The sequence below is a fragment of the Neovison vison genome, chromosome 1 (genome assembly GCF_020171115.1).
Source record: "Neovison vison isolate M4711 chromosome 1, ASM_NN_V1, whole genome shotgun sequence".
Classification (NCBI taxonomy): domain Eukaryota; kingdom Metazoa; phylum Chordata; class Mammalia; order Carnivora; family Mustelidae; genus Neogale; species Neogale vison.
In genome coordinates, this window is record NC_058091.1 from 72,513,966 (window position 1) to 72,540,602 (window position 26,637).

Consider the following 26,637-nt stretch of genomic DNA (forward strand, 5'->3'; position numbering starts at 1 on the left):
ATGCTTTTTCAGTGGCTGCCATTCTTTCTCTTCAGTAGCTCTTTACACAATAGCTGTAAAAATAAAACCTCTTGTATCACAATATTTTATTTGCTGTGGTTCTTTTAAATAACTCAGTCTGTTTTTTTTTTTTCTTAAAGATTCAAATAAATTGAAATATACGTGTTCCTTCCCATACGTTCTATTCCTGTAAGTCTACAAAACTTAAGAAATATTTATTAGTAAACACCAGCTCCCTCCTATCTGGAAATACTGATCCAGCGGACTATCATGAAAAGGCAAAAGGTTTATTTGGTATATAATTCCTAAGTTGCTCTGAAATATATTATTCGACTCTTTATACCTGCATAAAAGTTAATGTCATGAAACTCATGATCATATTTTTTTCTTCTCTTACTCTGCTGTCCCCACTGCTTTGATGAAACAAAACTATTAAAAAATAAAAGTCTCAAAGCATGTCCATAATGATTTGATAGTTTAGTCACGTCATAAAATGTTAAGCTCTTCTTTTTCCCTCTTTTAAATTTTAGGTTGATAATGTTTCCAGTTCATGAGAAGAGTCTGAAAGTAGTTTTGGTTCATTGTTGCTTACAGCTGTTATTACTAACCAATGGCCAGATCTTGCAATGGGAGAGACAGACAGACAGACAGACCAACTGGTGGAGAGTGGGAGGGAAGGAGAGGAAAAGAATTCCCAAATAGGTTCCACTTTTTAAATCAGAAAAGCTGGACTTTCCCAGGTTTTCCAGCCAGACATTTTAATATGATCTTAGGTACTCAGAAAAGATCACACCCAACTTGACTCATCAAAGGATTTTTAATTGGCAGAGAGAGTTGAACCTGTTTTAAGATGGCTGTGTGCTAGGGTTGAGTTTGAGCCACATAGATTAGGGAACAAAGAAGAGTAATTTTGAAAATTTTTATTTTAGCACAGTATGTATACCACTGATTGCCTAGGTTATTATGTGAGTCACTTCAACCTCTTAACCTCTGTTTTTCAACATTTCTAAAGAGCAGCAATGCTCAGTTTATTTTCTAAAAGACATCTGTGATACTTTTTATTTTGAGTTCTCGGGGGAAAAAAAGCATTCATGGGACCGATGTGTTAGTTAAGATCTTTTGATTATAGACAAAGGTCTGACTGTTTGGCGGGGAAAGGGAATATATGAGAAAGCTACATGGGAATGTAATGAAGTCCAGGGATGAACTGAAAAGTAAACAACAGCCACGGGGAGGCCAGGCATGCAGTCTGACCTCTGGAACGAGAAGAACTGGGACACGAAACCCCTCAGGGCGCATCTTCATTTTACTTCTCTATTTCTCTTTGTGTGTTGGCTTCAGTTTTCTTTCTTTGAGGTACACCCTTTTTCTCACCCTTTCTCACACAATGGTACGATCATTGAGAGTTCCCACATTTTAGGTCATGATTTTTGTCAGCGGAGTGAGTCTTAATTGGGTCCAAAATTCCAGGCAGAGAATCCTGTTGTGTTGGGTTTGGTCCCACCCACCCTGGTGCCAATTCACTGTGGTAAGGGAACAAGGTCTGTGGACCAGACGGTGCAGCAGCCTGAAGAAGCATGTTGATTAGGGGTGAGGAGGCAGTAGATAGCTGGGGGCTGGGCCCAAATCCCATGTGTGGCCGCTGTAAAAAATAATGACTTGCATGTTACTTAGTTTGCAATTTTCTGAATAAATTGTCAGTACTTGTATCTGGATTAATTTTCATAGTGGCACATGTTTATTTTTCCAAAGTGAGGATAAGAAATTTTTTGTGGTACTTCAGTTCACAGGCAGTTATATTTGTTGCAGGGGAGTGGAGAAGATTGGGTTTTTATTATAGTGATTATAAGGTAATAAAATCATTTGTACACATACACATGCTTGCACACACATGAAAAGTATGACATTAAGTTCATAGCTTAAATAACAGATTAAAACATGTGCATGAGGAAAATAATGCATCATGAAAAATTAAACATAACATTTTATCAACGCACTTTAGAAAATCTAGTGTACAACCGGGGTTGTAGGCTGAAGCAACTCCGTACAAAGCAGCTCTGTTGGCTACTGGTTGCTGGCCTGGACTCAGAGGTGGGTAAGCCTTTGTATGTTGCTTAGCAATGTGTGTGTGTGTGTGTGTGTGTGTGTGTGTGTGTGTGTATGTGTTTGAATGGATCTAGCCTCATGAATCATGAATTGTTAGTTTATAAGAGTAAGGTGTTCTTAAAAACCTGCCAGAATGGTAACCAAACCCAGACCTTTTTTATACCAGAAGGATTTTAAGAACAGAATTGTAGCTTCTCAGATTTATTATGGAGCTTGAAGAATTATTATGTGATGATAATTCTGTCATTATAATCAACCTCTAGCTCTGCTTTTTGTACGCAGATCTTTGTGATCCCAGCTAAAGAAGAACAACATTTCTGACTAATTCTACTATTTAGCAATTCATTTTGGGTTTATTGTGTGGGGTGGGAAGCAGAGAGGGGCATTCTTGTATATTTACTAAGTCTCTCCTTCATGAAACGGATTGTAACCCTGGAAGGGTGAATGCCTGAGAAGATAGTCTTGAGTGCTTTGGAAAAAATCCTGTTCTTACTATTTAACATGTTTCAAATCTTTATCAGAACAGTATTTCTGTTAGATTAAAAAAGAAGAAGGAAGGAAAACACCCAATCACACAATAGTTTCTTATTTCCCTCTCTTATCTTATTTCCACATTTTTGGATGAAAGACCGACTAATATATTCTGACACAATCACCAGTGGGAAAAAATACTCATGAGATGTTTCCGAGAGCTGGTGCCCCTCTTCTGCTTTCATTCCCCCTTTTCTCTAGCTTTCCAAGTTCATAGACTCAAAAATTATATTTTCCAGTTTTATGTTATGTGGTGAGATTGTTTTCTTTTTTTTTTAAATAAAGATTATTTATTTATTTATTTATTTGACAGACAGAGATCACAAGTAGGCAGAGAGGCAGGCGGAGAGAGAGGAGAAAGGAGGAAGCAGGCTCCTCACTGAGCAGAGAGCCCGATGCGGGGCTCGATCCCCGGACCCTGGGATCATGACCTGAGCTGAAGGCAGAGGCTTTAATCCACTGAGCCACCCAGGCGCTCCTAAGATTGTTTTCTACCCCAAACTTTGTTGCTTTATCATTTTTAAAAAAGGTAAACTATTTTAATGGTTTTCTCTACCAGTTCATGTACAAAAAATATAGTAAATTTTTGTTTACTGTCAAGTCAAAATAGTGATTTTAAAGAATCTGAAAATGAATGATTGTGTTGTATACAAGCAACCAGCAAGTGACATAGGAAAAGTGGTGAAGTCTGAGAGACACAGACCGGCCACTGAAGGGTCTCTCACCTGGGCGTAGAGAATTTCTTCCAAATACTGAAACCGGATTCTGTTATTTTGGCCAGAGTTGAAGATGATTATACTAAAAGCAACCATCTAATTTCTATCTTTACTGGTGTTTTTCTGACTTGGGTATAAGCTGCATAATGCATGGTTCCCCAACACCCTGTGGCTTTCTGTCCTATGCTGTTCCCACAGTTTGAATGTTCTCCTTCAGCTGTTGTTGGCAAAAATGTGTATGGCTTAGTCTTAATGCTGCCATTTCCATAAAATCTTCTCAACCGTAAGTGGCAAATGTAGGATTGCTTCCCTGCCATCTTCTGAGCACTTACATAATTTTGCTCACACTTTCTGTTGTAATTACCACAGATTGCTCTGTGTAGTTGTGTTTTGTATCCTTGCCCAGGCTTCTCCATGGAGCTCTACACTCTCTGAGAGTATCAACAAGGTCTCATTTGTCAAAGCATGTTCTGTGTATCTAGTGTAGAGTCTTGGATTTAGTAGGTGGTAATTAAACATTTATTGATTTTAAACCACCGTTGATTCACAGATCAAAGAAGGAAAAATATACCTTTTAGTTTTTTACTAGGAAGACTTTCAGGCATAATTGTACAAATCAGTTTGGAGACCTGTGTTTATATTAAATGATTAATTTCACTCTGTGTCAGAATAAAAGATTATTCCCAGAGTTTCAGCCTCACTGAAACAACATATATATTTTTCTGTCAGTTTGTCATAGTTGTTTAAGTTAGCTCTTTTTTTTTTTTTCCCCCTCTGTAAACTTTATAGCCAATGACAGCATTCCCTTCCCCCTTTTAGGGAGAATAGGCAGCGATGTTTTAAGCCATGTACAAAGTAGACTAAGTATATATGAACTAAAGTTTGGAAAGGTAATGGCATAGACTCACAACAAAGTAAATCTAATGCATGTTCAATGTTGGCATGATTATTCATTTGCTATGTACTTAACTAAACCCACCTCCTAAGTTTCCATAAGAGTAAAAGGCTGATCTTGGGAAGGGTGGAAACAGCATTGAGAGCTCTTGAGGTTTTCTTTTCTGGAGGGAAGGCTTTGGAGGAACAGATGTTTTCCTCACCACTTTTGCTTAGCAGCTTTTTTGGTGGGGGGAGGGACACGAACAGGAGTATCCTTTCCACTCCAGAATTGGTCTTGTCCTGGCTCCTCAGCAGTGCCGGTGAGGGGCGCCTGGAAATTGAAGTCTTCTGCAGGTTCTTAGGTTGGTTTCCCATTGAACTTTAGTTCTCTGTTTTTTCACTTTTCATTATTTGAAAGAGTCAACTAACTAAACTAAAGTTTCAGCCTCCATTTTCCTCATTATTGATCTGTAATACACAGATTGAATGGAATGGGTCTCATGTATCAAATAATGACCCCCAGGCCCCAAAGGCTTTTTCCCCCAAAGTGTTTTCTGAACTTCATGTGGTAAGATAAAAAAGAACCCTAGTACTACTATTTATACTTTATTTGGGATCATTGGATTCTGGGTATTTATAGACATTTGGGGATTTCTTCACAAAGTTTTGACAAGAATTTCAGAAAGGAAAGAGGGCAAAGCCTTTATGTAATTGATGGAGTATATTGAGGGAAAGGTGTGGATTGGAGACAGTGCTTTCCAGAGCTAGAGGGAATCATTAGAGTGAGCGGGGGAGACATTAAAAATGGGCATAGTGAAAGAGAATGGTGTAGGCAAGAAGGTGGTTTTATTAAAAAGTCAGACACTCTGTGCAACATTTAAACTTTGGAAGAGTTAAGATATGCCCAAGTTAGTTCTTTGTTGCTTCTTTTTAGTAGTGTTCTGGTACTGAGGAAGAGACCAGCTGATCCCCAGGGACACCCTTGTATGATGTAGTGACATAGGTCTATGCTTTTAGTGCATGCTTTAGGACATCCAAAAAATGTTTTAATAAAGACTGTGGTCTCTGGTTCAAACCACATTTTTTTCCTAAAGGAAAATTTTGTTTAGGGTATTTGGAATTTTGTGGAGGGAGAGGTTAAAGGAACTACGATTATGCTAAGAAAATGGTACCTAATGGATTTTAAATCTTCCTAACTTTATGATAAACAAAATTCAGAAAATGTTACTCTTGGTAAAAAGCATTAACTTTATGGTGAGCAGATAGTTTCTAATGAAATGTTAGCATCTATCCTTAACATATATATATTTAAAAAAAATCTCTAAACAAACACACCCACTTGCAGCTGAACCATTTTTACTTTGCCTTTCATCTCGTGGGTATGGGTAGGAAGTAGTGCATTCTATTACCCCAGACTGTGAAGGGTGGAAGCAGAGTTGCTGAGAATGTCTCTGGGAATTAGAGATGAAAAGGACCATATTCTTTTTATTTTTTCTCATCCACATCAGGTATGAGATTCACTGTGGAATGTTGTTTGTTCCTCAAGGAAGAAAAGTGGACCTTCATGGCAGTATTATGAGAAGTGAAAAAATTAAGGAATAGAGACTGACAAAAATATTGCTATGATCAAAGAAATTTTTCTTTTTATTAAGCAAATCAAAATGGAAGGCTCAGCATTATTACCTGAGTATTAAATACTTGGTAGTGAAGTTAGAGTGATTTATGATATAATATATTGGGAAAGAATTTCTAATGATATGCCAACAAATTAGTTTTCTTGTATTAAGGTGAAATGTTCTTGTTAGTATTACCAAATGACTCCCTATTTTATATTGTAACAGTATTGTTTTTTGAATTTGCATTATTAACCATTATATTTTTTCTATGTATAAATAATATATAATCTTCTTGTTGGAGGTGCTGATATTTAATGGCCTATCATTGTGTATCGTTCAAGGAGAATTCTGTTATTCATAGAGCAATTCTGAAGTTAGAGTTAACTTTCTGTTTTTTTCCTATTTATGACTATAATGGCTCATCTTATCTTACTGCTTTAACTCCTAGGCCCTCTTAACCCTTACACATACCACATATCCTTAATTCTGGACCATATATTAAGCCTAACTAGTTCATATTCTGCAAATGTAAAACATTATCCCAAGGGAAAAAGAAATAATTAATTTTTCTTTGCGTGCCAGAGTACTATTAAAAACAAGGGAAGATATGAATCTTAGATAATATTTTCTGCTTCTATATGATTTGTCTTTGGTTAGTATATATCTACTGAATGATAGGGAATTCTCCTTTGCTTTAAAATGTGTTTGTGTATCAGTGTCTTCTCCTCTGATTTTAACTCTAAAGGAAAGCCTTTTGTAAATAATTTTGTAAACAATTTTAATTTTCAATTTATAGTTTTACATGTTTTTCTTTTTTTTAAAGGGGGAAGGGCAAAGGGAGGGAGGAGAAAGACTTTCAAGCAGGCTCCATGCCCATCACAGAGACTGACACAGGACTTGATCTCATGACTCGGAGTTCATGACTTGAGCTCAAATCAAGAATAGGACACTTTAACTGACTGAGACACGCAGGTGCTCCTATGTGGTTTTCCCCAGCACTTACAAAAAAGGAAACATCTCTTTACCAGTGTACTAACAGTATAGTCTCACCCAGACTGTTGCATTCACTTCTTTAAATCTTGTCTTATTGTGTGGGACCCTCTACAGTTGGTTCATTGTACTCTTGCCCGTGCAGTCTGTTTTAAAACAAATTTCTCTTGTGTCCCTTACTTACAAAGGTTAGTCCATGATCCTCGGCATGACACACAATGCCAGGTATTACTGAGTATTGTATATCTCTCCAGATCTTCTCTTAGCATCCCTCTCTTGAACCTAATACTGCCATAAAACAAAGTTAATCCAATTTTGGTCACCTCTGTTTTTGTACTGTTTTCTTTGGTCTTCATTCTTCCTTCAGAACTTAGTTCAATATATCCATTACAGAGAAGTTTTTCTTGATTGCCTACCTGAGTATAGTGCTTATTGATCATTCATTGTCCTATTGCTATACATGTGATATATATTTTTCATATTATAATAATTTACTTATATATCTGTAGCCCCCTTTATGTCAGGCACTTTTTTTGTCCGTGTATTCTCAATATCTAGTATAGTACCAGTATTACAGGTTCTTCAATAAATGCTTATTGAATTGAATTCTTTATTGGTAACTAGATTGATTGAGCAAAGATATTATTAGCCCCAAGTATTTAATCCTAACCGTCACAAATTTAATACAACCAAGTTTTTTTTTTTAATCATGTAGAAGAATGACTTTTTTCATTTTATAATTTCAATTATTTCAGCAGTTTTTATTCAAACCTTCCTTTGTGCCATGGATCTTGCTATATTCACACAGGCTACTGTGGTTGAACAAATAAACACTAAGAGTCTTTTATAGATGGGGACTTAATGTAATTGTAACAATTATTGGATTAAGGTCCTTTTTTCATGGCTTTCTCTTCTGTAAGGCTAGTCGGTGGCCTCTTGGTTTCAGATACTGCTCCTTAGCTCAAGGCTGTCCTTTTCAGAAGAGAAGGGGACTTGACAAATGGAAATTATCCTCAAGAGTCATCTTCGCCAAAGTGGTTTATGAGAGTAATAGGTGAAAAAAAAAAAAAAAAAGGATTTTTTTAAACTTCTCAGTTTATGTCTCAAATGGCACCTTTTTCATGACTGAAATATGAATACAGCTCTTCTGTGCTTATTAAAATAATAAACCATTGTTCTTTAAAAGGAAAAGCTTTCTTTAATTGTGGTAATTATCTTATGGCCTTGGACATAAAGCACAAATTTATATATGATGCCTCATCCAGATTTTTCTTAAGAGTAAATACAATTATTTCTTAAAGAAAAGTCTCTTTTCCTTTTTATTTTTCACATAGCAGCCTTGGCATCAGAGAATTCTGAGGTTGCTAGGAAGGAGATTTGGAAGGTGACATGCAGAGAATAGCTCAACCAGGTTGTGTTGACCCTTGAATCATGTGAGCAACTGAGCAGAAATTAAAGAAATTTTAATCAGAGAAAAACTGAAATTACCGGATTTAGGACCATTTACCTAATCTAGACTGTGCTTCTGATGCAGTTCCTGCCATTTCCTTGTCAATTACATAGGATGGAAAGAGAAAAGTTACAAATGGATTTCACTTTGAATAAGAAAAAGTCAATAGAAATGAAGCTTTGTGAAACAGAACTTTATGGGGAAAATAAAGGGAAGTAGGAGCAAGGAGAGGGGTATGTGAGTGTGTGTGTCTGTGTGTCTGTCTGTGTCTGTGTGTTTGCCAAAGGAGAGATTGTATACTTGTATATGGGCCTGTCGAGAGTCCTAAATTCCTTTTCCTCACCCCATCTGCCTACCTGGTCATTATTCCTCAGTAGAAGGAAGAATTAGCACCCTTCCAGGGATAAGGGGGCCAGTGTCTGTGTGCCCACTGCCCCAAACCAGGGCTTCTGCAGTCTGGGGCCAGCCCAGTGCTTCTCTTCCTCCCATCTGGGATGCAAATGACTTCCTGCCCTTGAACTTTGAGAGACTTGGCACTTGGGAGGAATTATCTCTTTATGAAGTCCCAACTGCCTAGGCTCCAGCTAAAACAGAATATAAGCCAAACTGTCCTGGTGAGACCCAGTGAATTCTCAACCAAAAAAAAAAAGGAAAAGGAAAAGAAAGGAAAAAAAAACCCGAGGCTTTGTTTTGAGAGATTGGCTCAGAATGGGAGGGTGATCCTTGTATAGTGAATGTTAGAGGTTAAGCCGCACCTATGTGTACCTATAGGCTCACTGAACCTAGGCTGTGGTCTAGATTAAATAAAAAGTGACCTGGGTTTAAATGATCCCTAGAGTCCTTTCCAGTTCTGAAGTCTAGTAGTTGTACGACACTCTTATAGGATGTAGTCTTTGAAGATGTCATTAAAAATGTCATGCGATTGTAATGCCAGTGGTCAAGGGATTTCAAAGCCATCATGGGGGAATACCATTGATACCCCAGAGATCCTGCCTTACCACGAAGGGTGTGCAAATATCCAAGCAGATGCTGTGAGGCCATCTGTCCTGAAACGCTAGAAGACATTCCTGTACTGGGTGGAGAATCGTACTCAATGGGCTTCAGGATCTTTTGCAACTCTTCACATTTTCAAATAACTTCACTTTTTAAGTAAATGAACATTCAGAACAAACGGAGCCTGGCATTTTCCTAAAAACGAACAAAGAAACAAAACTAAGGTAGACTTCTAGAGGGACGGGACACATGAATGTTCCTTTTATGCAGTGAGTGAGCAGCACTTCATGCAGATGGACACTTGGCAGATACTCTTGATATTGTGTTTCTCCTTCTATATGGGATTGCTTTGAACTCTATCAGGAGTCAGGTTAGAAGGTCACTGCCTTGCCCTGCTTTAGCAGTATGTAGGCGGGCTTAAATATAGTCCTCGTCTTCAAATAGCTAGTTCTAGTAAAGAACTGAAGAAATGTAGGGGTTATAGATGCTGAGGTAAGCTGGGTTAAGGATATTTATTACACAAAAGAGTTGTAAACTGAAACAGGCGGGTATCCTTGCTTTCCCAACAATTTCTTGCCTGTAAATGGCATCTCTGAAAGGATGTCCACATTCTTGGTGTGGGCTTGTAGAGTGGACAGCTGAGTCACAGCTGCTGAAATGAGACTAGGCATCCTTCCTCTCTCCAAGAGAAGGAACAGGGACAATGGAGTGGAAGAGGGCCAGTGCCAATTGCTTATTTAAAATTTGCTGCCTTGGGGTGCCTGGGTGGCTCAGTGGGTTAAGCCTCTGCCTTCGGCTCAGGTCATAATCTTAGGGTCCTGGGATCAAGCCCCACATCAGGCTCCCTGCGCAGGGAGCCTGCTTCCCCTTCTTTCTCTGCCTGCCTTTCTGGCTACTTCCGATCTCTGTCTATCAAACAGATAAATAAAAATCTTAAAAAAAAATTGCTGGCTTGAACCAAGAAGAAGCCATTACTTGACTATGTGGGAGGGTTTGGGCATGAAATCTGCTTCTCCTGAGGGAGCTCTTGTGATTTGCCATAGTTTGTGCAAAAACATCTTGTGTTAATCCAGTATTTGTAGGCCGCGGTGGTGGTATCTGGCCTGCGGTTTGTGAGTGCTTGTCCAGTCTGCGTTTTTGATTTGGTAATACCTGGCTTGCCTTTTGGCTTTCTCCTTGAGTTTGATGCTGCTCTTCCCTTTGAAGTGCTTCTTTCATCAATTTGAAGGAAGTTCAGAAATGTCCACCTTCCTTGGATTTGGATCCTGAATTGGTGCCTTACCAGCAGTGTGACTTGAACAAATCACAGGTAAACTAAGCTTACCTTAGGTTCTTCATCTCTAAAATGGACGTACTAATCGGGCTACCTTTTTAGGTTTTGGCGTGAGGGTAAGATGAATTAGGACTTCTCATGAAGTCCTCGGAGCAGGTCCCGGTACATGGTGGCCGCTTGGTCAGCATTAGATGCTGTAGCTGCTGTGGCTTCCTCCTATGCTGTTACGACAGCAGTTTCTCTTCCCACCTCCGACACTGCCACAGCTCTTATCACTTGTCCTGCCTGGTGCCTCAAGAATACCCGCCTGATCAGAAGTAGTACCGAGGATGAGTGGAGAGAGATACTAACCTACTGAAAAGGTCATGCTCCAGCTCGTAGTAGGAGCATTAATCAATTAATATCTGTTCAGTATCAATTAATATTAGCTTAGAGATTCCTGTGGATTTAAATAATCACACAAAGGAGAACAAACTTAGCATTATTTAGACAATAGGAGTTTCTACTTAGAAGTCCCAGTAATATCAACTAGTAACATTGTTAGACTGAGAGCATTTGCAAAATGTTTGGGTATGCTAAAATAGGAAAAAAAAAAGTGAGTGGCTTTCCTAAATATTGTCAATAAGCAGTAAGAAAATGTAATGTTGGAAAACCTAGTAAGAAATGCACATGAAAATGTTAGCACTGGTTATCTTTGGTCGGTGAGCATATATATGATTTTTAAATTGAAAAAAATACTAATGTTTATCTAGTTTAATATGCTGTCAACTGTGTTAAATATTTTTGTATGTTAATAATAACTGTTGTTGCTATACTTTGTATTCTGGCCAGATATTTTCATTAATCCCCTTTGAGATTCATAAAGCCTGTCTGAATCTTGTTTGTGAATTCCAATTCATCTAAAGATTGCAGTTGCAAAACTGCATACCAAATGATGCATATTGTAATTTGCTGTTACTTATATCACTTGAAGCTGTCCATATGTAAAGAATAGATCTGATCCTACAGTTGAGGTAAAACTGCTTTCAGTTTAGGAATGGAAACTTTAAACATCTCCTTTTCCCTTCTCTGAATGAAAACACTTATTTGTATGTTCTGGTGTGTAATGTGTGCAATAATGTTGACTGGTTTAGATCTGACTTTTCTCCATGGTAACACTAAGATTTGGAAAAGGTATGATATGCCTGGCACCCTGGATCCTTGGAGAGATTTACATTGTATCTTAAATGTTTAAGAAGAGGAGAGTGTTCATTTGATTTTCTTTTGGAGGCTGTGGTTGTTACTGTGACTATAAATTTAAGGCTGGGAAGAAAGTTTTACCACTAAAGGCCCAGCCAAGTTAGTGATTGGGCAGGAAGTCAACTCTCCTGCCTTCAATTACTTACCCTGCAGTTCCCTTCCCTTGTGACTTCTAGACCAGTGTTTTATAGTACTATAAAATTTTATTCTTTGACTCACACAATTCTCACTTCACCCTTGGAGATGTAATTAATGCCACTGAGTCAGATTTGATAGCCTTTCACTCATTGAGCTTTTGTTGTCTTAAAGAAATCACAGATACCCTCGTTCAAGGCTGTATTTTGTAGACATTGCTGCATCTTGGAGTGAGGCCATGTGACTGATCACTAACTTTTAATGCCTTTTGATGTTTTGGTAGAAATAATTTTTCTTGAACACGTGACCATGTTATTGCCAGTATTTCCACAGTAAAAAGAAGTCCTTTTTTCTGTTTTTACAAGATGCCTCAAATACATGAAAAACAAATCCTAATGTGGAACATAGCCAATTGCTTTTATGGATTATCCAAGGGGAGGAGTGGAGATGGACTGCAGAATCCTATAAATAGGTGATTCTCCTTTTGTAGGAGGGGTACTTGCTTGTACACTGATCACAGCGGGAAGAAGCTTTCCAACCTCACACATTTCCTTTTGGATGTGGACAGTCCTTACCAGGCTGGAGGTTAAAACCCCTTGAGCAAGAACCCGAATGCCTCTTACTTACCTGAAAACCTGCTGTGTATGTATATACAGGCAGTTCTTAAAATTCTTAACTTCACACAATTCATGGTATCATGAGTGGTCTGCGAGTTATACCCTGGATTATGGCTTTGCTATTCAGATTGAGTAGGTCACAAACTCCTCTCTTCTGTCCATTGAGGCCTTACCTCAGTGGTCTCTGATCCCTCACCTTCCAAACTCTAGCACTCTTTAATCTCTTAGTCTTTAGCCCAGCACTCTATTATCCCCCATTATGTTCCTTCCCCAAGAGATGCTTTCATTGTTCCAGATCTCTATCACCTATTTTTTCTAATCCAGGAGTCCTTCTTTCTGTTACTTCCTATTCTATAGACTGTCTCCTGAAAGAATCTTAGTCAAATACAACTATCAGGAATGTCAGCTGATTTTTGCTCTCTACTATGATTTTCATGCTCTGGTTCCTCTGGCCCTACTTCCTTTGTGCATCATATTGATCTAAATAAAAGTTATATTAACATCCCAATTATGGACTAAAAATAAACATGAACTTGAGAGATAAGAGGACTTAGGAAGGTACTTGAATTGGAGGATATTTTTCTGTTTCCCCTAATAAATGCATCATGTGATTTCTCTAGTTGATTTTTATTGTATTTCACAAATTGAAAACGCTGTTTCTAGGAATAGATTTTTATTTTAGCAGCTTACTCTGCTATTTATTTTATTAGGTTTACTAGATTATTAGAAAAATTTTGAATTAAATAAAGTTATGAGTAGTAGCTAGATAGTCCCAATCATGGTCCAAGCATTTCATGTGGAAATATGTACATAAATGCATTTTTCTGACAAAGTTATAAACTTATCCTTTGCAGAAAAAGTAACATCAGAAATGCTTTTGACACGTTTAGCTCTCTATTATACCCTAATCTGTTTTGCATTCTGGTTGTACTTTCAGATGAGGCCTGAAGTTGCTGAAGTGATAAGTGAAAAGGAGCTAAGTTATGCTATTAGATGTCAGGAAAATACTAGGAAGTTATACTCAAAGCCATTCTTTCAGATAATTTTATTTTTGGCTGACTTACAATGCTATTGCTGTAATCAATCTTACCTTGGATGGTTTATCATAAAATGTTACTTCTTGTAAGTGGTTTCCCTGTGTTTGTTTTTCCCAATGTGCTTAAATAGCCAGGTGAAAATTGGTAGCTGGGGAGGGATACTTTTACATCATCGATCTCCTATGACACCTTCTTCTTTCCATTTGTGCACTTGAGTCAACATTTCTTTGCCTAATATCTTAAGATATTTTAATTGACTCTGTCAACATTTGCCAGATAATTGCTGAATTCTATATTCCTTATTAAAGTTTGCTTTGTTTTTATCTTCGCTAGTTGATAATGTTGAATATTTAGGTTCCCTGTGTAAAATAACTTTTATAATACCTTACTAGTGTTCATTAGTTTGAAGTTTGGGATTTTATTTGCAAGCACTATTGCTGGAAGTGCCCTTCAGGCTTGGAGGTAGTCTTGTTGTCTTTGGGTATCATGAGAGCCCCATAAATAACTTGTCTTGGTTTTCAGGGGAGTTGGTAGTCCTGGTTTGTGTTTGTAGGACTCACGACTGCACATATGTGAACATTTATGTAGGGTAAGTTTCTAGAAGTACAATTTCTGGTTTAGAAAGTAAGTGATTAACAACTTTGGTATATAAAACCAAAGTGCCTTTTGCCCTTCCTATTGTTACTCCATGTACTATCAATACTAGATATTATCAGCCCTTTGACATTTTGCAAATGCTATGGCCAAAAAATTGCTCATTTTATTGGAATTTGCCTTTACTTGAATTTGAATAGTAAGCATGACAGGCTTGGCTTAAGTTTATTGGGACATTAATTAGGGGCAATTTGTTTTTACTAATTATTTGCTAGGATGGCCTTGTCAGCTCCATGTTGTAATAATGCCTTTTATTTTGTCTGTTTTTAGAGAGTTGAAAATTCCAAAATAGAAACTCTAGGTTGAGGTGAACAGTGAGACAGGAAGGCTGTCCTACTCTGCACAGCAGATCCCAGACTTCACACCCTGTCCTCACGTGCTACTGCTTTTAATCTGTTATTCAAATCTTATTTGCCAGCTTCTCAACCCCTCATATTTGGAATTAGAAATTTCCAGGTTTTTATGTTTCCTTTTGAAGAAATGTGTTTGCCTTTAATCAGTAAACTGTACAGTTGGATAGATTTAAAGTCAGTCATTATGTTTTAGAGCAAGAACTGAAGGGAAAATTAAGAATGTTAAATAAATGGGATATAAAGCTTCAGCCAATCTAAACATGATGAGACAAGGCTATTGCAAGTCTGTAGATATTATATCTACTGCTCTGATCTGCATGGAATTTGCAACAAAAGAAAGTTAACTTCTTATCTCTATTAAATTACTCTTCTATGCCCAGACCTCTTTTCTGCACTGAAGCATTTTTTAATATTTTTGAGTTTCATTTGAAATTCTAATATAGGCAGAGTCAACATCTTTAAAATATTTTTGTTATGTAAGAGTGGTTAGATTGTGGTAGTTTATATTTTAGGAGTTCTACTGGGGAGTAGCATGAGTTTCTGACATACAGCTGAGTCTGTTACCATACAGCTGCTTTATCTTTTAACAAAAGACCATGAATGATGGGATATTGTTGTAAGCTCATCTTCCCTCTTCTAATCCTCCAAATTATTGGCCATATTACTCTAAAAATTTCATGTAAGTGTAAAACAAGAATAGAGCTTTCACCTACATGTTTTGCTAACTAAAATTCTAACTTAATGATACCTTAGATGTGTATAGCATTTAGCTTTAATACCACAGGATATTGTGGAGAGATTTTTCAAATTAATTGGCACAGCATTCTTATGTAGTAGGTGGAAGTAGAGATGGGAAAGTAAAGCCAAATTGGGTGTTTTTTTAGTTGGTATAGAGATGAGAAAATGAAGATATAGGCAGGTCTGAATCTTGATGAGGCCCTGTATAAAACCTTACTCAATATTTTCCCAATTAAGACTCTCTCTATTGGGCCAGTTGGTTAAATGTCTGCCTGCAGCTCAGGTCATGATCCTAGGGTCCTGGAATCAAGACTCACCATTGGGCTTCTTGCTCAGTAAGGGGTCTGTTTCTTCTTCTCCCATCTTAAATGAAGAGATGAGATCTTTAAAAAAAAAAAAGAAAAAGACATTCTCTGTTAGGTCAGAATGGCCATTGACTTGACTTACATGTCACTTAAATATCCGTGAGTAGCAGTGTTTTTTGCTACTTGGGAAATCTTTATTTTTCGTGGCAATTCCTCTGACTGGTAACCGCGGGCACTCAGCTGAGAAAGGAACCTTGAGAAGAGGAAGCTATTTTGACTCAGGCTGCTGCACTGGTTTGGTCAGAAGTTGATAAAAGACTGTAGTAAAATTTGTACCAGAATTTTGGTTAAAGCCTGGAATGCTTACTTTATGAGGAACGGGACAGAAATTCCTGACAATATGGTTTCTGGCATCACTCAGTATTAATGGAATGATTTACTTGTGGTTTGTAGGAGTGGCTTGTTTGCTGTGGACCTGGCAACACTGTATAAATGATGCTTAGAATGAGAGGAAGTGGTTAATGCAGCCAGTATCAGCAGTGTATATACAGACTGAAATAACAATATCCAACTTTCTTTATCTAAATAAAGATAATGACAGAAAGAAACATAATTTTTCTTTTAAGAATGTGTTTTAGAAACTATGGAAAACTTGGGGTGCCTGGGTGGCTCGGTCATTTAAGCATCTGACACTTGATTTTGGCTCAGGTCATGAGCCAGATGATCATGATTTCAGAGTCCTGAGATCCAGCTCTTTATAGGGCGCATGCTCATTACAAGTCTGCTTCTTCCCATTGCTGTACTCGTTCCCCACTCAAATAGATAAATAAAACTATGGAAAACCCAAACATTGACCTGTATGCCTGATATATTACACCAAGTCTAGAATCATTTTGATAAGAAAGGGGCTTCATGTTAATGAATTTTTTTTTTTTTTTACTTTGGGATGCATTTTAATTATTTCCCTAAATTAGTTGATTATCATTTCCTTGAAATGTATTTCACAGTCTTACAAAATGGAATTGTTGACCTTCTTAAAATGTGCCAGTCTGATGTAAATCTTTAAATTCAGAGCCTCAAAGCAGATCTTTACCCTTCCTCTAAGAGGGTGGGTTGTGGAATTCCGTTTTACATGACTTCAGCATTTCACAGAACTCCCTTCATAAATGAAAAATGGTCTGTTACCCATCATGCTTGAGCTGAGTCAGGAGTAAGGGCTGAAATAAGCCAGGAGGTAGAACCCACCAGCAATCCCTTCATGAGAAACAAAACAAAACAAAGAAATGTTTAAGTGTGAGCTTGGATGGTTTTCCAATTTTACTGAAATGTAAATATGGCTTCAATTGGGAATTTTATTTTTCAGTACATTTACTCTCCATTACTTTGTTCAGTGGGTTTGTCTAGATTGTGTATCTAACGCTAAGCAAAAAAGATGAGATTTTACTGGGATAGATACAAGGATAAAAAATAGGAAGAGAAATTTGTGTAAATACACTAATGATCTTGGGTAAAACACCTGGCTTTTAAAAGTAGGATTAATGTTAAGGCTACTGTAAAAATTTCCAGAACAAATTGCTTTTACTTTATTTTAATGTTTTCAAAGATAGAAAAGCTTCTTATTTATACCTGTTTTGGGGGAGATGAGGTGAGAAGTAAAGGTTGTTAAGCAAGGAGGATAGGACAGTGTTGCGAACATATGAATTCTCAGCCTGAAGTGACCCTGTTTCAATAAAATTCTTTGCCAAAGTTACTAGTTAATCAGCTAGGCTGTTACAGCTCTATCCAATAAAGACCCTTTCCTGTCGGTGGCATTAAGCCTGACAGACTTCAATATGGGATGTGGTTTGAAGTTCCCTATGTTTTATATTCAAATGATGGAGCACTACCATAACGTCATATGGGTGGGATAGGTAATGTGCTCTGTGTTGAGTAATACCAGGGGATTTGACCAGTGGAGGGAGCTGTACTGGGTGATTCGGAAAATACCTAATCTCCCCTGATTTTGAGGAGCCATTTAATGTGGGGAGGTTAAGAGTAAAGAACCCACAGTGCCCAGGTTCAGATCTTGGCTCTGATAGTTTCTTGATTTGTGACTGAGCAATTTTAATTTTTTTTCTACTGTGAGGTGCCTTTCATTAATACATTCCTCTTATATTTGAATAAACCTCTTTTCACGTGTGATACCATTTCTATGGCTGTTTGGCACGTAATCATCCATTAGCTCCATAATGAAGTTGGATGGTCTCATATTGCCAGGCTGCACATGTCTGTCAGAGGCTTATTTTTGGACTTCATCTTGAGCCCTGGAAATTAGGTATGGGAACTTGGACTGCTCACACCTATCTTCTGGGTCCCCTCCCATAGTGGACAGGTATTCACATGTATTTGAGACAAAGGATTGGTAGTCCCTTTTTTTTTTTTTTTTCCATATCTGTCTACTCCCCTGATTCATACAACTACTCTTCATTTTATTTCATTTATAGAAAGAGCACTGGATTAGTGATCCATAGAACGAGATAATGAATGATTGAGTGTGATTGTTCACACATACTATGCATATAAATATTTGCATGTCTATATGCATGTAGAAACTGAATCATGATATAAAATATATTTATTTCCCTTTGTATCTTAAAAGTTTGGAACCCAGACTAGGGGACTTTGAGAGTTTCTTTGGCATTTCCATATTCTCACTTTCTGACTTGAATCTCTGCCCAGCCATATAATCTGATTTGGTTTCAGATGTAATTCTGTCATTCAAACTCAGTCAGTTCAGTTCCTGGCTGTGGACCACTGCTGCTTGTCTTGATATATGGGGAAAAAAATTCAGTCCTGTAGAGGTGATGCAGAAATGAAAGACCCTTGGTTCTAAGCTTTTAACCAGACTATATATTACATATAATTTTCAAGAATACTTTGGGCACCTGGGTGGCTCAGTTGGTTAAGTATCTGCCTTGGGCTCAGGTGCTGATCTCAGGGTCACAGGATCAAGCCCCACACTAGGCTCAGTGAGGAGCTTACTTCTCCCTTTCCTCCTGCATGTGCTCTCTTTGTCCCTATCTCTGTCTCTCTCTTTCAGATAAATAAATAAATATCAAAATAGGAAAAAAAAAAAAAAAGAAGCAGCAGCTTATGATCAAAGTGATCTAAACCAGGGGTTGCTGAACTATGACACAGAAGCCAAATCCATTTTGCCACCCATTTTTGTAAATAGAAGTATAATTTGAATACCACCATATCCATTTGGTGGGAATTCTCGGTGGCTGCTTTCTTGTTTCAGTGACATACAGTTGTGACAGAAATGGTATGGCCTGGGTGTGCCTGAGTGGTTCAGTTGGTTAAGCATCTGGCTTTGGCTCAGGTCATGATCTTGAGGCCCTGGGATCCAGCATCACTGTGGGCTCCCTGCTGAGTGGGGAGTCTGCTTCTTCCTCTCCCTTTACCCCTCCCCCTGTTTATGCTATCTCTGTCTCAAATAAATTAAGAAAAATCTCTCTCTCTCTTTCTTTATCTCTCTTTTAAGATCTTATTTATTTGTTTGACAGAAAGAGAGATCACAAGTAGACAGAGAGGTGGGCAGAGGGGGAAGGGGAAGCAGGCTCCCTGCTGAGCAGAGAGCCTGATGCGGAGCTGGATCCCAAGACCCTGAGACCATGATCTGAACCTAAAACAGAGGCTTAACTCACTGAACCACCCAGGTGCCTCAAGTTAATAAAATCTTTAAAAAGAAAAAGAAAACGAAAAAGAAATGGTAAGGCCTGCAAAACTGAAAATATTTATTAACTTGTTTTTTACAGATAATATTTGCTGACCCCTGATCTAAAGGAAGGTATTTCCTAAGTGAAAGCATATCTGATGATGGTAATATGGTAATACTGCCTTTACGGAAATGCTTTCAACTTTCTGAGTAAATTATATGGAAATTGTAAGTTTCTCGTTTAGGCTTTAGTACTTAGATATGTGCATAGGTTTGCATCTGTACAGCATATATAGATAATAAACTGTCAAGAATGAGACATGAGAAAAGAAGGCTACTGTTAACAGAAAACTTGCTGAGTGTTAGGGACTTTACATGCATTATCGTTAATACTCACACAATTAACTGTACTGTAGCTATTATTGTCTTGATTATACTGGAATGGAGATTAAAGCTCATAGAAGTAAAATAGCAAAGCTATGTATATGTTGAAACTTCACTTCTTGCTGTGTCTCAAAACTGTCTCTCTCCTACCACCGAAATGGTGTGTGTGTCAGTTCCTTGAAATTCCTCGTTTTTTTTTTTTTCTTTTTAAAGATTTTATTTATTTTTATGACATAGAGACCACACAAACAAGGGTAGCAGCAGAGGGAGAGGGTGAAGCAGACTCCCTGCTGAGCAAGCCTCGATGTAGGGCTTGATCCCAGGACCCTGGAACCATTGCTTGAGCAACTGATTGAGCCACCCCGGCACCCTGAAATTCCTTAAGTTTTATACATTGAAATTTAGGAGATTTTAATATTGCCTCTGCAAAGATGGAGGGGAGTGAATTTGGGTTTATTATCCTATTCTGGCTAATTCAGTCTTATTAAAGGAAGATTACTCAGTCAGATTTGCTTTGAATCACAGACAGTTGGAATAGAAGTCTTACAAGCTAAGTAGTTTTGGATTATATATATTAAACATATATTCTTGGCTAGAAATGGAACTTTAGGGATGAACAATTAGATAATTTAGGGGTGTGTTTGAAATGAGCTCTTCTCTGATCATTAAGAATCATTTGCATCTATCAATAAATGATGGGTTTGGATTTCCACAAATGTGTTTCGAGTTCTTTTCCTTTATGAAGGAACTAGGCTCAAATAATATTTTCACATACTAATTAGTTACTAGCAGGGTAAAAGACTTTTCTTTTTTCTTTCTTTCTTTTTTTTTTTTTTTGGTCTGAAGTGATTATCTTTTAAGCAACTCTTTTACATGAATTTTCTAATTTTTCTTCAGTAGATCCTCTTTAGTATTGAATCAGAGCAATGTATTATGACCAGTGGCTCATATTTATGCTCCCAAACGTATTTGTACTTTGCATCTATTTGGATTTTTTTTCTTACTTGAACTTCAGTACTTAAATCGAGAAAAAAATGTTGCTTATTTTTAGAGCAGATGTAAACTACCTAAACATTGCTCATGGCATTGTTAATTCTTATTTTGTAACTTCAGTAGTCCCAGAATTGTAAGAAAAACAACAAAAAAACCATTAAGATAACCCAGTAGATTTCAGAAGAAATAAGAACTTTATATAAAAGCATTAATTTTTACCCTTTTTCCAATAATCTTTTTTTCTGGGAATAGACTGTATTGACTCAGATTATACGTAGAATTAACATTTAAGATATTTAGTAATAAATTCCTTTTCTGTTCTTCTGAATTTTTTTTGTGAAATGTATTGGCCTCTTTGTAATGAATTTTGGGGATTATATCAGTAAACTTATATTATGGTTTCTTATTAGCATAGATAAAGATGATCTATTTAAAGTTAGTTTAATTCAGTATTCCATGTGTCCTAATGTATCATGTGTCAATCTTTCTTTTTGTTCTTAATGGAAGAAGGATCATTACAGAGTTGATGATCACTTACATGAGCGAATTTGCATTACAGCTTAATTCACAATTGGAAAAGATTGTGTCCATTTTTGAAGACCATTAACAGCTGTGCTAAGGATATTGTGTTTGCCAACATATTTTGTCCAAGAGTTTCTCTTTTTAAAACCTTGTTATTCTAAACTATTTAAGAAAATAAAAAGAAAAATAATCTGTGTCTTCAACTAAATGAAGTTTGTTCTTTATATATAGTAAAGAACCATGAAAGAAAATTTTGTATGTTTCTTGCTATTCTATTTAGTCAGGAAATTAAGACTGGACGCAAGTGCTCTGGAGGGGGAGAATGTGAAATATCCTAGTACAATCTCTTTTATTAATTTATTTTTAAAGATTTATTTATTTGTGTGAGAGAGAATGAGGGAGCAAGAGAGGGAGCCCAGGCACAGGTCAGTGGGAGGAGGGGCAGAGGAATTGGGATGGAAAGTCCTCAAGCAGACTCCCTACTGGGCAAGAAGCCTGGGGGCAGGTTTTAATCACGCGACCCTGATAGTATGACCTAAGTCCAAATCAGGAGTTGGTTAACCGACCCTGAGCCATCCCAGAGCCCCTAGTACAATATCTTTAAAAAGAACGCCCTTTACAAAATGCTCAGAGCTGTCCGGGGCTCTATTGACTTTTTATTTTTCTCTAATTATTTAAATTTTATTTTTTTTATTTTAATTTACTTATTTTTAAATTTTTGAAATTATTTTTCTCCAATTTAACTTTGTTCTAAATTAACCTCAACACTGGTTTTTACTGAAAAGTTTGACATCAGAGAAGACTGAGTTTAGTATTCTTTCTTTCATCAAGTCTGTCACCATCTGTTTAAATAAAGAGTCAAGAGTTTAAATGCTGAATGTTTAGGCAACATCGTTTTGGGGTTGGGATACTGATGTTTCATTCTTTCTTTCTTTCTTCTTCTTCTTCTTTTTTTTTTTTTTAAAGATTTTATTTATTTATTTGACAGACAGAGATCACAAGTAGGCAGAGAGGCACGCAGAGAGAGAGGAGGAAGCAGGCTCCCTGCTGAGCAGAGAGCTGGATGTGGGGCTGGGTCCCAGGACCGTGGGATCATGACCTGAGCCGAAGGCAGAGGTTTTAACCCACTGAGCCACCCAGGCGCCCCAGATACTGATGTTTCTTAGTACCAGTCCTTTCAGTGAGCATTTTAGGAATGGAAAGAAATTCAGGCAAATCCAAATTAGCTTGATTTTTATCTTTAGGTGAACAGTTTGCAAAGCCCCATTAAGGATTGAGATAGAGGAAGCTGACCATTGCAGCTGTAGTTAGATGTTTGATTGGTAGGGAGGAATTAGCAATCTGTGAAATGGCTCTTCAGAAGTGATTTTCCTCCAAGGGTCAAGGAATTTGGGATTGTGGTTTCTCTGACATGATTTGCAGATACTCATTTTGGTCTTACTGGTGGCAAATACAACTGAAATGTAGGCTGCTTCCCTGATTTTTCATCCCCTCTACCTAAAAGTTCTTTAACATCTTGCCTCTTTTTGTTGTGCTGTCTAGCTCAGAGAAATGTTAAGTTCATTACTTATGTTTTTATGAATTAGAATCTTGCTAAGATGCTTCTCCTTTAAGTAGATTTTAATGCTGTGTATGAAGGTGTGTTGAACTCAGAAACGTGTAGAGAAGACAATGTATTAGAAGACTTTGTGTTATAAGACTTTCTAGTGAGCCTTAAATGGTAAACAGGGCTTGTATATAATGGGATTACCTCAGGGTGTATTTTCTTGTGTTATCTGTTACGTGTTATCTGCTGTAAGGTTGAGCCAAACATTCTACCTCCATTTTCCTCCATTTCTCTTTAAGCTATGCGTGACTATTAGAGTTCTTACTACTATTATTGTTGTTGTTGTTATTTTTAGCATGGCTTGAATTTTTTCCTACTCCTGGATAAAATCCTCTGATGTCTTCAGTACAACTACAGATTAAAATCTAAGCATTTTATATCTAAAATCTTTCATATTTAGTTGTATTTCTGACTGTCCCCTACATACTTTTCTTCATTTTCATAATACAGAAATTTTTGAGGTTATTTGAGATCCCCAAAGTCTCATGTTTCTTTAGAGTTGCATGCCTTTGCTTTTGCTTTTTCTTTAATTTTGGTCCCATTGCCATTCTGGCCCAGCTTTATCTTTACTCGTCTTAATAAGCCTAAGGACATGCAGCTTTCTCTAACCCTCCCTGGTGTAGGTAGCCAGTTCTTTTGTGTTCTCTTTGACTTTGGTCATACTGTCATTATCCTTTGTAACACATTAACACATTGTGTGTGTGTGTGTGTGTGTGTGTGTGCGCGCGCGCGCGTGAGTGTGCGCACGCAGGTGCATGCGTCTATGCTGTGCCATTATGCATTCATCAGGCCAGGGGCAGGTTTTTTTTTAATTTCCTGTCATCTAGTTCAGTATACGGTTTAAGTATTTACCCTTGAAATATAAAATACAAAAAGATTTAAAAAAATGTTTTATGGGAGATTTATTGATATGCCCTATTGTGCTGCAAACAGATACATGGTACATCTCAGATTAGAATTTATTGTAAGCTGCAGTAGTAAAAATCATCTTTTTGAAAATTTTCTTATCAATCAATTCAAGTGGACTAATAACTATTTCCAAAACTCTTGACTGATAGGGCGGTGATGTGCAACAACAAATAGTAAGGGCTGACCCACTTCTTTTGTACAGATACTTCCAGTGGTTATTACTAGTCAGAATCCTGGAGTCTAAAATTAACCATGGCTATGAAGGGCAGCAATTAAGGTCATTTGTCTTCCAAATGAGCCAATGTAGGTTCCATCTGTAATTCAAATTTATATACAGAGGCCACTCACACTATTATAAAGGGCAGTGGGGGCCCTAACGGCTTATGTTACAAAGCAGTAAGTCATTTTGGGCTTATAATAGCAAATTATATCTTGAGAAAAACTTTTCCCTTGCTATGTGAAGATGCATTTCCTAGCAACCTTTTTTTTCCATTGATTAATTTTAAATTAAGATGTACATCATTTTCCATGAAAGCATTTATAAGAGGCTATTTTAGGATATTTAAAAGATATTATTAAGTTTTCAAGCTACTGAAGTTTGATTATTTTAAAGGATTGATGTAGTCATAAGAATGGTTCAAGGATGCCCACATACATGGTCTGCTTTCAAAAATGGTTATTAGGGCTGTAATGTCATCTGAACATATCTGATCTTGCCTTCTTGGCTTATCTCCATCATTAGTGAGGAAAGTGATTTTTTTTTCATATATAAGCTGCAAACTTTTCTTTAAAAAAAAAAAAAAAAAGGTTCCTTGTTTATGGAGAAGAATTTATAGGCCAGAAGTTTAACACTCTGTAGTCTGCTGTTTGGTCAGAGAATTCACTGAATTTCTTCACAGAGATCCCCATGGAAACTAAACAAATAACTTACTTGAAAGGAGACAGGTTATTGGTTTTTCTCATTAAACCCACTGCTGAATTTTCATTAGTTCTAATCCATTTTCTTTCAAGATTAGACATACAGGCCAGTTCTTATTTTCATGAAATGAATAAACTAAGTATGTTGAGTTTTGTGTGCCTGTATATGTACACTGAGAAGCAAAAGTAATCATTTTACTTCTGCCATAAAATTACCCCTGAGGGGGGGCAGGAAAAATGATTGATATAAAAGGAAAGGCTACCTCCATTTATTTTTTTGAAAAAAGGTTATTAAATAAAGTGGTAATGGTGAGAGTAATTATAGGCTAAATCTGATCAGTTTTACGTTTTAGTTTTTTCCCTCCTTTTAAGTCGTAAGTGTATATGAAAGTAATCTAAATAAGGTATGGAAGAATGAATGTATCACTGACCTCAAACACTTATAGATGCTTTAAAGCTTTATTTGTTTCATTTGCTACTTCAAATGTTCTTTCAAAGTGTTCTTTTCAAGCAAGGAGTTTGGTAAGATTTAAATATTAACTTCACCTTTTTGAACTTGCATCATGAAAAAAGACAATTTTTACTTTTTCCCTTCTCTGCACCAAAGTTGTTAAAATCTATTTAGATTTCAGGTGGTTTGCATATTTCAGGAAAGCTTCGCTATACAAGTATCTTTTACTATTTTTAGTCTTTCAAAATCTGTGCCTTAGCCTTCCTTCTGAGGCTCAAACTGGTTTCTTATTCAAACAGAAACTACTGATACAAATTCATTTTGTGTGAAAATTTAATGGGATAGTCAAAAACAGGAGTACCAATTATTACTGAGTGCCATTTTACATATTCAAAATAATCTTTCCTTCTCCAGCATATTCTCAATTTTTAGCAAATCTGTATAGAATATAACAATAATTTTTCTCTTCTCTTAGGTGGCTGTACTTTTGATGATGGTCTAGGGGCCTGTGATTATCACCAGGATCTATATGATGACTTCGAATGGGTACATGTTAGTGCCCAAGAACCTCATTATCTGCCACCTGAGATGCCTCAAGGTGAGAATCATTCTGTTTACCCAATATTGAGGGAATGGCTTTGGAATATGTATCATTTTCATACTTTAGGTGTAACACAGTCATTTGTTATAGTAAACTACTAATGGGCAAGCTACTTGACCACACCTATGAACCTTATTTTTGTCTTTGCCTTTCCTGCAATAACTTTTCTATAATCCTGTATTCTTCAAGAATGCTCACTATGTTTTTGTTATATCTGACTGGAAAAATATACGTATTTGTGGTTCTTGTTTTTTTTTTTTTTTTTAAGATTTTTATTTATGTATTTGAGACAGAAAGATACAGAGAGAGCATGAGCAGGAGGAACAGGTGTCCCAAAGAGCCAGGAGCCTGATGCTGAGCTTGATCCCCAGACCCCGAGATCATGACATGAGCTTCAGAAGGCAGAAGCCCAGCTGGATAAGCCACCCATGCGCCCCTGGTTTTTTTTTCCTATTTAATAAAAAGGCAAAATGTAAACAAAACCAAGAAAAAAAAACACATGAATAGCAAACAGAATTCTTTTAAAATAACCTAAAATGGAAGATCAATTTGCTTAATACCTATTCAGTTAAATGACATGGGTTTAGTACAATCAGACTGAAAGGAAGGGTTTATAGTCCATGATGGGGAGAAGCCTTATCTCATTGTCGCTCTGCTTGCAAGCATACAAGTGGCTCTGAGGAGAGGCAGCCAGGACACAAAATTGTCAAAGGGAGGAGGAGGTCTTTTCTGGGTAGATTTTAGGTAAATAGGGCTGTTCCCTGTTCATTCTCTATCTAGACTTTGATATATCCTTTGATTTCTGGTTTTGTGAAATAATGCATCTTATTGGTTAAGCCAGTCTGAGTTGTGTTTTCTCTTACTTGTGAAAAACACATTAATGTACAGTAGCCATCTAGACATATTATTTTATAATGCATCATTTAT

The 26,637-nt window shown here is 37.0% G+C and overlaps 1 protein-coding gene across 10 annotated transcripts in view; it reads left to right on the forward strand.

Moving 5' to 3' along the window:
* The window catches only part of PTPRK (protein tyrosine phosphatase receptor type K), a 586,903-nt gene that overhangs the window by 106,087 nt on the left and 454,179 nt on the right, over window positions 1–26,637 (forward strand). For all 10 annotated transcript variants that reach the window (XM_044249247.1, XM_044249183.1, XM_044249202.1 and 7 more), the window contains exon 2: window positions 25,585–25,707. In XM_044249247.1, coding sequence (XP_044105182.1) covers window positions 25,585–25,707 — 123 coding nt within the window. The remainder of the gene's footprint in view (window positions 1–25,584; window positions 25,708–26,637) is intronic.